Source organism: Mytilus edulis, chromosome 7 (assembly GCF_963676685.1).
Source record: "Mytilus edulis chromosome 7, xbMytEdul2.2, whole genome shotgun sequence".
Taxonomy (NCBI): Eukaryota; Metazoa; Mollusca; class Bivalvia; order Mytilida; family Mytilidae; genus Mytilus; species Mytilus edulis.
Genome location: NC_092350.1, coordinates 40,201,768 through 40,215,681, shown reverse-complemented (window position 1 = coordinate 40,215,681; position 13,914 = coordinate 40,201,768). Strand labels below are relative to the sequence as shown.

Below are 13,914 nucleotides of genomic sequence, written 5' to 3'. Positions count from 1 at the left end.
GCCTTGTCACAAGAAATTATTCATACTGTACTCCACCCTTTTTATAAGATAAAGTTAAGTTTTGTAATGTTATAATATTAAAGATTCAAGGTTGCTAATGTATCAGCACTGGATATTAAATCATTCATCAACTAAATGTCTGGCGGAAATTTCATGGTTCATTAAACTTCAAACATCAGCTGATTTTTTTTTTATAAAACTGTGAACATCAAACCGAATAAAATAGTTTAATAGGTAAATATTGAAATCTACATTCTCTAATTTTTGTGCTATTTTCACATTTCCTGACCGGTGTGAGAAAAATATTTCTCCTCACTAGTGAAAAATCTGTTCTCGGCAAATGATTAGTCGAAATTTGATTATGACGTCAAAATGTTTTGTTTTCTTCTCAGATTTCCTATTGTGACGTCATGAAAAAAGGCGACCTTGCCTGATGACGTCGCATATAAAGAGCACAATTTTCTGAAATCTTTAAAAAAGAACGATAAAAAGCATTAGAGAAACAGATTCCGACACTATAACTCGTGTATTACGATATTTCTCCACTCTCGACAGTTAAATTTTATTATTTAAAGGGCTCGGCAAGCCTCGCGCTTTAAATAATAAAATTTAACTGTCTCGAGTGGAGAAATATCGTAATACACTTGTTGCAGTGTAAGAATCTATATTTTTCACATCTTGAGCAACTTAATTCAAATTATCATACAAGGTTATTATTCAGCGTTTTTTTGGGGACTTTAGATAATCATTTGTAAATAAACCTAATTTACCATATATAAGTAATTCAATGAGGAAATCACATTGTTATACAGTGGCGGATCCAGAACTTTTCATAAGAGTGGGCCTGCTGACTGACTTAAGGGGGGGGGGGGGCCACTCCAGTCATGCATCAGTAATTCCCTATATAATCAACCAACTTTTTCCAACAAAAGAGGGGGCCTGGTCCCCATCCCCCATCCCCTTGGATCGGCCTATGTTATACAACCATTTTTAATGTGAAACAAACTGTTGACACAGAGATATGTCTTGTCTGTCTGCATAAAATTTGGAAAAAGACAGCAACATTACTAAGTATTTCACTTGTCAAATAAGTGAGTAGAGCAAAGCAATCCATATATCTTGCTTTCTATCTGAAACTTTTGTCACAGACAGAAAAACAAAAAATAATGAATGAAACTAGATTTAGATATGAATAAAAAGAGAAATTAAGTATGCATCAATGAGACTAAGATAAAGAATTCTACCATCAAATATCATCAAAACTGAAATTCCTAAACAATAAAAGACCTGCACAATCAGTGATTTAAATCCTGACTTTGGAAAGCTTTTCTCATCTTAATTTTGATCTCTGAAAAGATAATTCATAGAATGTACAATTAGGAATTCTGGATAGATGTTTTTAAACATTCTTGCAAAGAGTAAAGAAGAAACTATACATTTTCCCAATTGAATATCTCAGTCCCTGTTGTGTAAAGTATCTTCCACTTCTTGCTTGAAATCTGACAAAAACATACATGCTCAGAGAGTAAAATAACTAGAGTGAACACCCTGACAACCACATGCCTCTCCTGCCTTACTCATCATAATATGATGTTATGTTAAAGGGTAATATAGTAAGATAAGGTTTTACTACAAGTATCTCACAAACTTAACATTATCAATGATCAATGAAATTATTCATACTGTACTCCACCCTTTTTATAAAGATACAGTTAAGTTTTGTAATGTTATAATATTAAAGATTCAAGGTTGCTAATGTATCTGCACTGGATATTAAATCATTTTATTCATACATCAATGAAAATCAGGTCAATATAAAAAAAAGAAGATGTGGTATGATTGCCAATGAAACAACTCTCCACAAGAAAAGGCCAGATAGACCCAGACAGACAAACATGTACACTTTAATATCATCATATACTACATACATAGTTGACCTATTTCAATTGCTAGTAGTATTTGAGACCTAACAACAAAAATTAAATTTTGACCAATGCTTAATGATATATGATCAAGGTTAGGTCATAAACATGTAAACTTTGCATTGATGCTAGACACCAAATATGGTGGTACATGGTACAATTACTCATAAGCAAGAAAATGTATTTTTCTTTTACAGCCTTTTTATTAAGAAGTAGCTAAAACCATGAAAATGAGGTCATAGTCAAACAACAAAATCAAAACAGAAATCTTCAGAACATAAGGGTGTAAGGCATCTGTTTACAAGATATGTAAAATAAGTGTCAAGGTCTCAAACCATCTGGAATGAAGATTAAAAAAAATGTTTCTGTCTTGCATATCTATCTATCCGGTTTTCAAGAAAAATGACTATACTTGCATTTAACCAAGAAACATTGATCCCATTCATAAATTAGACATATCCCATGGACAATTGTGGCCAAGTTTAATTCCAATTGTCTCAGTAATTTCAGATAAGGTTTTTGTTAAGACCTAAAAAAAGAAGTCAGCTAAAAAAGAAGACCATGTTTATTGACATTTCATAGAGAAAACACAACCTTTGCATTGAAAAATAAAATAAAGTATGTTTAGTATTAGTTTACATGTTTTCTAGTAATTAGAGAAACAGATAAAATATGTACCCCTACATGCATCTCATGCAATATAATACCATACAGTTACATTCTAAACTTTAGATAGTGCTTCACATTCATGCCTTTAAAATGTTCAAAATTTCACAATCTCAAGTATACATGTTATCTCATTCATTGGTATAAAATACACAATTCAGTCTGAACCTATCTAACTTTAAAGCAGTTTTGACATATACAATTTACCGAACTAAATGACACATTTTTTATACCATTATAAACACTTTTCAATACAGGCATAATAATTCAATGGTTTACTGTTTTTAATAATTTTCAACATGTGGTTGCATGCTTATAATATGCATTAAGAATGCATATTAAATTAGATATGGAGTACGCTGCAATTATTTGATCATTAATTTAAACTGCACATTACTGAAAAAATTCCTTTATTGATGTATTAAACTTACTTATGCTTTCAATAAAGTTATTATAATCGTCCATAAAATTGCAGAAAAAATGCATAATGTAGTTTATTTCGTGCAGTCTGAGTACTTTTATGCAACAAATGTTTATGTTTAATAAAAGGTACTTTTGCAATAAATGCAATTACAGGAAATAAGAAAAGTTTGGTTAAACTGTAGTCTCCACAGGGAAATCTTTCAATGTAAAAATTATTAATTATTGTTGAAAGACACTATCAGATCAATTTAATAAAAATTCATTGCCGCAAAGTTATAAAATTGTCTATAATTTGTGAGGAAACCCTCTTTTTTCAGAGACTAAATCAAAAACCAATGCAATTAAAGCGAAAAATGCTGTACTAAGGATAAATTTCCTTCCTGTTAAAAGTATTTTGACAGCTTTATTAAGGATCGAGCAAGGGGAATTTTTAACAGCCTTGATTACCCGTGAGGGTCCTGCAGTCGGAAATGGATGTTAATTTCGTCCATTTCTATAATTACTTTAGTGAACAAAGTATCCTCAAGTTCCTATGAACTGTATAAGGTCAAGTTATGTATTTCTCTTTTGGTCCATGACTTTGACAAAAAAGTAAAATCACAAAGATAATGAACTCTGAGGAAAATTTAAAATTGAAAGTCCCTTATCAAATGGCAAAAACAAATGATAAAACACATCAAACGAATGGACAACAACTGTCATATTCCTGACTTGGTACAGACATTTTCAAATGTAGAAAAGTAAACATTTTTAGGAATAAAGTATTAATCTATAGATGATTTTTCTGTAAATACTAGTATATGTAAAAGAAGATATAGAGTTTTCATCTTTGAAGCAGCATACCAATCAAAATGACCAAAATGATATCTTGAGGGAAACATGCAGTCTTGTACCATAAACCATTGTCTATACAATATGTTAACTCAAAATTGCTCAAGTCCAAAAAAATAAATATTTGTTATAGAATACATAATGGTTATCTAGTTTAGAAAATCAATTTCTTATATTTAAAGAGACTGGTTAAAAAAAAACTTATTCCTAAATGTACAAAAGTTTTACATCATTTTCTAATTTGGAAAAAAAAACATCTGTATGAAAAATTGAGATATGAATAACACTATTAAATTTTCAATTGATCATTTTGTTTGATCAGTTTTGAACGATTGGGATGCTTCCATGCTGTCTGCCATTGTTATGTAAGGCAAAACAAGATTTTTATATAACTTTTAAAAATACCAACTTCAAAGGAACACAAACAATATTTCAAACAAAACGAAAAAGAAAACTGAACAGGTTCTTTTTAAATTGAAATTATTCATTGTCTTAAAAGTGCACCAGCTTTAATGTGGAATAAAAATATATCAATTCATAAAAATATCAACACAATTTTTTTTTAGGCCTAGCACTTTTAGTCGAGAAATCAAAAGTAGGTCAGTGTACTTTAAGGCACAAGTTAAAATTTTATTGTAAAATGGATAAAATGGATATCCTTGACAACAACAAAAAATAAAAGCTTTTAGACTTATTTCTTTTCGCTATTTTAACAATGTACTGTATATAAATGCCATACTGACAAGGTCAAATACAAAGTTTTAGATCAGAACTTTTTACCTTTTATTGCAGTGTGCTATACAATTACATGTCAAGCTGACACATCATTGCAGCATGTGTGAGACATTTAGAAAACCTTGATCTCTTTTCTAATACTGTAAACCAACTAATTTGTAAGATTTTTTAATGCGTTCCACGATCATGTCAAACTACTCTAATACGTTATAAAATACATCAATATTTGATTCAGAATGAAAACTCTTCAACGGAATCAAAAAAGTCCAAATGTGAAGAATAACTGTAAAACAATGTATCTGTTACGTATACAAATGTCAAAACTATATGATTGAAACTCAAAAGGCAAACATATCAATTAAGTATAAAAATTTCTAAAACAAATCATGCTAATTATTTGTTTCTTCATGTCAAACAAAGACAAAATGGGTGAGTAACATTTAGATTACCTGACAACCAGCCTTTTCTGCCATGCCTTTGACTTTCTGGAAAAATTCTTCTACTTTATCGTCTTTTAACTGAAGCATGTATCTGTCAAAACATTAGAAATTTCTTATACAATTATAACAATACTGAACAAGTAGTTTGGTAATTTTGAAACTTGTTTAAAGCATTTGAACTTTATTAAATCATTTGTCAACTTTAAGACTTTGTTCCCACTTATGAGGTACTTTGCATTTATGAAAAAAAAAGAGAAACAAGAATGTGTCCAAAGTACATGGGTGCCCCATCTGCACTATCATTTTCTATTTTCAGTGGACCGTGAAAATGGAATAAAATCTCTTATTTGGTATTAAAATTAGAAAGATCATATCATAGGGAACATGTTTACTAAGTTTCAAGTTGATTGGTCTTCAACTTCATCAAAAACTACCTCGACAAAAAACTTTAACCTGAAGCGGCACAGACGGACGAATGATCGGACGAACGAACGAAAGGACGCAGACCGGAAAACATAATGCCCATAATAAGGGCATAATAAATGGGGCATAAAAATATCATTGATACTCCATCATAAATGTTGTTATTTTTCCAGTAGAGTACATGTCATATATATAATGTAATGAGGAAAAATCAAATCCAACATACATGCTGTGAAATACATAACTGTGAAATTAATTCTTAGTACATTCACAATTACAGTGTACAGTGTTGGGTTGGCAGCACTTGTAAAATTTTGTGCTGTAACTCTTCTTCACAGTTGTGCTTTCTATTCCATTGGAAATGAAATCCTACTTACAATATGTCACGGAATTTTTTTAATCATTAGAAAAAAGATTTACTGTTTCACTTGCACATAAAATTTCACTTACCGTGCTGACTCAGCAATAATTGTAGCAGCATCAGCATATATTGGTGTCAAGTCACTAGTCAGCAGATGAACCAGACTGAAATGTAAAAACAACTTACTAGTCACTTTTTTTTAAGTAGGGGAACAGGGATTCGGAGAATATATGCTCCTATATTTTTCACAACAGAGAAAAAAAGATTTTATAGGAACAACAGATAATTTGTAATACACAATTCCTGCCAAAATTGATTTCATTTAACATCAAAGTTTCAAAGCAGAATATCATTAGTGGCATGTGGCTGTTTTCTGCTCTTTGGTGGGTTGTTGTCTCTTTGACACATTCCCAATTTCCATTCTCAATTTTATTATAATTATGAAACAGATTGATGACTATTCCCACTCACTATCCATTTCTAAAGAGGACACTGACCAATAAAGGGTGCAAAATTATTGGAGTTAATAGATGATCAACAGATTTACCAACTAAATCATGACTATGAACAAGTATATCATGTTTAGTAGGCGTATTTTAGATAATTGGCTCAGGAAATTTTACCGTCTATCAACTGATAACTTTCGCAATTAACTCTTCTGAATATGACATAACTGTTTTATCACAACTTACAGCAATAGGGATGGTTAATTTAAACATTTACTTAAATTTCCTTTTTCTATCTCTTAAGCCAAAACTTGTCTTGAATATGCATGAAATATTTGCCACTGGACATTCAGCGGCCAACAATCAATAAATCTTTAGCAAAAACAGATGCACTTAAAATAATAAAGCTATCATCTACACAGGCAATTTTTTCCAACGTGATTTTAACATGAGAATCACGTGATATTCACTTTGTCCACACCACGTGTGTGGAACGTGAAACGAGCAGAAACGTAATACTCACGTTGTGAGCACAAACATGAAAAACACGTTGGAAAAAATTGCCTGTGTATAGCTACCTGATAATTAAAATTTAGCATGGTATATAAGATGTAAATGACCCTTTCAACAAGATAAACCATAAAACAAAGGTAATGATAGAACATCAATGCCAAGTTCAAAGCTGAAAAGCTTACATAAAGTTAATACAATACATTATATATGATGAGGATTATACCTGTTCTATAGACAAATATATCACATATCTCTCATTTCATTGACATATGACTGGAGATAATACGCATAAAAAAAAATAATAATAAGGTTTCATATTAACAATTACCGGTTTTCTGATAAAGATGTTCTATTATTACATATTGAATATCAGAGAAAATATATCTATAAGGACAGGAGACAAAATGTTATTTTTGATAAAAAGTATAAAATAAAAGAAAGAGATGTGGAATGATTGCCAATGAGACAACTATATATCTATGAAAATTCAAATAAAATGAATGTAAGCAATTACAGGTAATCGTTACGTACTGTCTTTCAACAATGACTAACAGCCTAATTTATAACAAAAGAAAAAATATTTGTGAACCAACACGATTACCACTAACTAATAATTAACATTATAAAAAATCTTAACTTTTTTTTCAAGTAGTCACTGAACCATGAAAATGAGGTCTAGGACAATGGACATATGACAGTTGGGAACTTTGTTACATAAGGCATCTATATGCAAAGTATAAAGCTTCCAGGTCTTCCACCTTCTAAAATATAAAGGTTTTAAGAAGTGTGCTAAAGCCGCCATCGCTTATTTTTCACTTATAGAAAAAGTGTTACAAATGATAATTGCATACTACAATTATCAAGGTCACAGCTCAAATCCATCAATTGAAGTGACCATCCTAAAACAACTTGTCTAAGCAAGAATTGTATGCTCCTGTGGCATCAGGCTTCTTTTCAGTGAGTTCAAAGGAGTAATACATGTACCATCATTTTCTCCCCTAATTCATTGTAATAGTCTATATTGGGACTTTAAAAAAAAATGTGACGAATTTATATTTTGTTTCAAATAAAGAAATACATGGCATAAGTAAAGTTTTAACCTGTCCAGTACTGCAGTGAAAATTTCGCATAACATTTCATTTCATATAAGATAATAACCATCCCCTTTTACAGCTAGATACACAGTATATGTGTTGCTCATTGTAGCAGATTCTATGATGACCTATAGTTTTAACTTCTATGTCATTTAGGTCTCTAGTAGAGATTTGTATAATTCATTGGCAATTATACCACATCTTCTTAGTTTCATAAAGGAATCATCAACTATCATTTGGAAAATGTTGTTTTTCTTAAACTTAACCTTAAAATTTTAACCTTCTTTGCCCAAAATCAATAGATTTATTCTCTTCCGTTATTTGTATCTCAAAGTACCATTTGGAAAGTATTAGTGTCAGACCCATAGACTGATAAAGAAATCATTTTATCCAGGGAGTATACCAATATGTCTGAATATAACAGACACACCCATACCGTATAGTAGACTTCTTTTGTTGTTCAGTATATAAAATTGTTATTCAAACTGATGTATAATTTTCACTATGTAATTTTTGGTTTATATAATATCAATTCATTACTACAGGTGACTGATCCCCTGTTATTGATATTGGTTAACAGGTTAATATGCCAATATGATTTATGAGCCAGTACTTGAAATTGGATTTTAATATCCTACATAAAGATTAATGCAGCACCTTAATTTATGGATATAAAGTATTTATTACTGTATACAAATAAAGACTTTATTTACATAAGGAGGAAGGACAGATGTACTTGTCAACGACTTTACCTTGATACAAATATGTTATAAAATCAGCATTGTTAGACACTTTACATCCTCTATTAATTATCTATGTTTAGCAATTAACTTTTAATTAATTATAGTTTTATGTTAAAAAGTGAGAGAAAAAATAACAAGTTTTCAATGGTCCTATTGGTCCTACAAACTGCAACTTTGGCATTGTACAAACAAATGTATGAAATAGCGTTTCATGTGTGCAGTCATCTTGCAAAGGGAAAATGACAGAGATTAAAATAGCTGACTATCTATGATAATTTTACCTGAAAAGAATACTACCAAGGACCTGAGATTTGTATTTGTTATGATGAAAATAATGGCAAATTTACTGTGAATTCAATAGGTATTGTTAAAATAAAGAAAAATCACAAAAGAATCTAAAATATACATATCATCCTTTTTTTAATTTTTTCCTCCCAATATCAATTTTCAAACAAGAGGCTCCTAAGAGCCTATATTGTTAACCTATAAAAAATGAAATATTAGCCAAAAAACTCAAAAGTAAGTAAACATTTGTCTTTTACAGGCAACTGCAACTGTAAAGGACTATGGTTTCTATCAGGTTTGCATTCTTACAGATCTTGTATAGTATGGATACCAATATTTTTTCTGTGAACAGTTGCTACCTATCTATTATTTTTTTTCTAAATTTAGGGACAAATACTCAAAAAGTAAGTGCAAAAATAAAATTGTCTTTTAAGGGCAATAACTCTTGTCATGCTGAGTTCACACATAATTCGAATTTGATTCAAATTAACTTATTCAAATTAGTTTAATTCGCATTCGAAATGTTTTACGTCCTAACGTCAATTCTAATTCGAAATGCAATGCGCATCAAATTCACTTTACTGTCCTAACTATGTTAACTTTTAATTCGTATCAACAAAAACGTATTTCTAATGTGAATTAGATAATTCGTATTAGCCAATTCGAATCACTTCAAATTAAAAAAAGTAGAGTTTGTGAATGCGATTAGTGAATTCGATTCGCATTCCATTCCAATCTAATTTGAATTAAATGTACGTGTGAACGAGGCATAAGGAGTCATCTTATATTTGTTGTCACAATTTTTGGTGTTTTATACAATTTCTACATATTAGGGACGACATCAAAAGAATGATGTAGGATAAAAAACTTAAATCAAATAGTTTGGGGTGGGGAGGTTAACATTGCTGCAAGGTTTGTTAATCCAAAATTGATTTTACATATATCCATATCGGTCAATCAATTTTTCCCAAGTTAAGTTAAGAGGGGGGTGGGTGGGTCAGTGAAAAAACTATGTGAATTAAGTTTTTTTATCCTTCATTGTACTTTTGATGTTGTCCCATAATTATTTTTTTTTAATAAAGTTGATGGCAATGACAACAAAGATAGACACCTATGGGCCAGATGAGTGAAAATAAATAATGTTGCCAATGAATGATCAATTACACAGTTTCTAGGAATTTTATTTTTATATAGCTTATGCACTTAGTTTTTTGTTATATAATACAGTTCAATGCCCTATGAGGAAAATGGTAATTACAGTTCAATGTCCTATTGGATAAAAGAATAAACAATGTTCTAACATTTGTCTAAATATACTTATGCAAGAGATTTTATATCAATAAGAATACATTAAAGAATATTGCCCTTAAAAGTTCAATGATGGTAGCCAACCTGATTAGCGAAAACCAAAATAGTGGAACTGTTCACAGGTATATCACTTGAAAGTTCTTATCTTCAGTATCAAAATGAATACTATAATGTTTGTTCTTTACCTATATAAATCAGTAGGACAGTTTGGCATTTATTTGTCTATAATCAAGCACATTTTTTGTTACAGTTTCATATAAACATATTAACTCAGTGGGATAGCAATTGACCTTATGAATGTGCATATATGTATATCTGTATAAATTTTTTATTGATTTTAGAAAATTCAAATACAAAATAAAAGACAAATTTAGGTCTGTTTTGTATGGTTCTTATATCACCTCAATTTTCAAACAGTTACAGGCTTTGAATAAATATGTTTCCAGTCTTAAATAAGTCAACAGATGTACTAATATTTCATTGGCAAAAGGTTGATTTTTATTTGACGCATTTTATTTTATATGTTAGCAGGAGGACAGTATGGCGTGCATCTGTCTATATGGCATGTCCCTAGTAAGAGTTCCAAATAAATATATGTCAGTAGTACAGATGGCATTCACCTGTCCATGAAGCATATATTTTGTAATGGTTCCTTATAAATATGTGCCAGTAGGACAATACAGCTTTCACTGTTCATGACGCATGTCTTATGTAACAGAACCATACAAATGTTTGCCTGTAGGACAATACGGCTTTCATCTAACACTGGTCCATGAAGCATGTCCTTTGTAACAGTTCCATAAAAAAATATATGCCAGTAGGACAATATGCATTTAATCAAATGATCAGTTTGGTTTCAGGCATGTTATCAAAATACATCAGCTGCATATTTAATGTTTATCAAACATATGAACTAAAAACAGCTTAAACTTATTGACTAACTGTCAGAACCTATAGACATGATAGATTCAGAACAATTAAATAGATTACACACCAACAGCAAGTTTACCTATAATGATAGAGTTTAATTAGCGTTATTGTGGAAAAAGTAGAACAAATATGAGGGAATTACCAAACAGGATAATGATACAACTAGAAGACTAGTCCAAGAGGTTCACTTAGGTTTTAATCTGTCACATGCCTTATCCCTATTAAGATCTTAAGACAACAGCTTAAACTTAAGGCAGAGTGTACTGATATGCTGTAAGCAAACAAATTTTTTGAAATACTTATTGTAAATTCAGAAGTTTTTGTTTGCCATTTTTATAATGATTGTTGAACCATGGACAGAAATGTACAAATAAATTTTGTGATTCCAGTAATATATATTGGTACATACAAACAATGCTTTCAAAATTTACAAGGCAAATTACTCATTTGAACAAAACCTTCAATTTTGCAATTTTCATTTTAATCATAACATCGCCAAAATCACTTCAGTATTGAATTTACTTTTTCAAGTACAAAAATAACGTAAAAATAAACTGTAGGGATTACGACAAAATTGGATATTCTTTTTACGGAAATTTGTCAACAGAGTTAGAAAACCACATAAATAAATTGCTGAAACCTCTGCTAGAAAAACCTCAACACAGTTTTATTTTTACTTGAAAATAAGTTGTTTAACAGTGATAATAAAATTTAGAATGGAAATTGAGAAATATGTCAATGAGACAACAACTTGACCAATGTGCAGACAACAGCCAAAGGCCACCAATGGGTCTTCAATGCAGCGGGGAAATCCCACACCCAGAGGTGGTCCTCAGCTAAATAAATTTGTGTACAAGTTCTGTGAAAATGGACATCAGACTAAATTCAAAAACATATAAATAAACTAAAGTTAAAAAAACATACAATAACAAAAGCCAGAGGCTCCTGACTTGGGACAGGTACAAAATTGACTGAATATAAGTTGGGTTTTTATTTTCAAAAATATATGTTCTTACCTGTTGGAGAAATAAATGATGTCAAACAATTTTTGATATTTGCTTTTTCTGGAGAGATCTGCTACTGACATGACAGGTAAAAATGTTATCTTCACATCATCCAATGGCAACGATTCTGGAAAGTGAAAATATGTAAAATTTTAGATTCAATGAAAAAAAATCCTATAAATTCAACTACATGTAACACATTTAAGTAGCTCTAAGGTAAAATTCAAACTGAACAGATCAATTGCAAGACAATTCATTTGATACTTACAATATAAACTTTTCTCACAGATATATGTCTCGCTTTTTTGTTATTTTGATAATGCAAATGTTGAAATCAAACTAGCAACACTTTAAGATGTAAGTTTTGTAAATATTCAAAAACAGTGAACCATGACTTAAGGTACATGGCAATAAAAATCTCCATGGAAATGAGATGTGCCAATGCTATAACAACTGCATACCAAATACCATTGACTTATCATAAGTAGTTCCCTTTAAACAAACCTAAACAAAAACTAATGCATGAACATGTAAACTAAGAAAAATTTCAGTCAATAAACCATAACTGAGGGGAGGGTAAAAAAATCTCCATGGAAATGAGATGTGCCAATTCTAATACAACTGCATACCAAATATCATTGACCTACCACTAGTGATTCCCCATAAACCTGCCTAATCACAAAATAATACATCAAAAATAAGCAAAAGTTTCAAAGTCAATAGACCATGACTGAGGGGGCAGGGCCAAATAATCTCCTTGGAAATGAGATATGCCAATGCTAATTATACAACTGCATACCAACTATAATTATTGGTTCCTCATAAACTGATCTAATCACAAACTAATACATGAAAAAAAGCAAAAGTTAAACAAGAATGTGTCCTCTGTACAAGAATGCCCCACTCGCACTATCATTTTCCATGTTCAGTGGACCGTGAAATTGGGGTAAAAACTCTAATTTGGCATTAAAATTAGAAAGATCATATCATAGGGGACATGTGTACTAAGTTTGAAGTCGATTGGACTTAAACTTCATCAAAAACTACCTTGACCAAAAACTTTAACCTGAAGCGGGACAGACGGACGGACGAACGAACGGACAGACGGACGGATGCACAGACCAGAAAACATAATGCCCCTCTACTATCGTAGGTGGGGCATAAAAAGTCAAGACCATAACTGAGGGGGCAGGGCCAAATAACCTCCATAATAATGAGATATATAGAATAATACATGGCAAAATCCGTATCGCATGCTATATAACCAGGAGACACCAATATCAGTCCCCAGGGCCGAAGGTCCCGAGGGCTGATATTGGTCGAGTGGTGATACAGCATGCGATACGGATTTTGCCATGTATTATTCTGTTTATCATATATTTTCATAGAATCAGATTTATGGGATATCCATTTTTTTTTTTTAAATTGTCTGAAATTATAAGTTAGCAAAGACCCAGTGGTGGACCTCAGCTGTTGTCTGCTCTATGATCGAGTTGTTGTCTCTTTGACACATTCCCCATTACCATTCTCAATTCTATTATGATTTTTCTGTATTTTTCCAGCTTACTTGTTTTTTTTTTTATAGACATCCTTATTTGCTTAATATCCACATCGTAATGCCCCCTATAATCTTATTACATGTAGATGTGGAAATGTCAAAAGTTTTATTGTTTATTTGGCGATGATATATCATTCATGATCATTTTAATTTGCTGAATAGTTGAACAGCAAGACAAATATTTCTTGAAAAAATTGCTATCTACATGTATTCTAACTAAAATTTAAACCGT

At 31.0% G+C, this 13,914-nt stretch overlaps 1 protein-coding gene across 1 annotated transcript in view; it reads right to left on the bottom strand.

The window, feature by feature from the left end:
* Positions 1-13,914, bottom strand: part of LOC139481441 (dynein axonemal assembly factor 3-like) — a 35,555-nt gene that overhangs the window by 1,200 nt on the left and 20,441 nt on the right. Inside the window, exons 13-15 of the mRNA XM_071264771.1 lie at positions 12,137-12,251; positions 5,891-5,965; positions 5,027-5,108 (exon numbers count right to left, since the gene is read on the bottom strand). Coding sequence (XP_071120872.1) covers positions 5,027-5,108; positions 5,891-5,965; positions 12,137-12,251 — 272 coding nt within the window. The remainder of the gene's footprint in view (positions 1-5,026; positions 5,109-5,890; positions 5,966-12,136; positions 12,252-13,914) is intronic.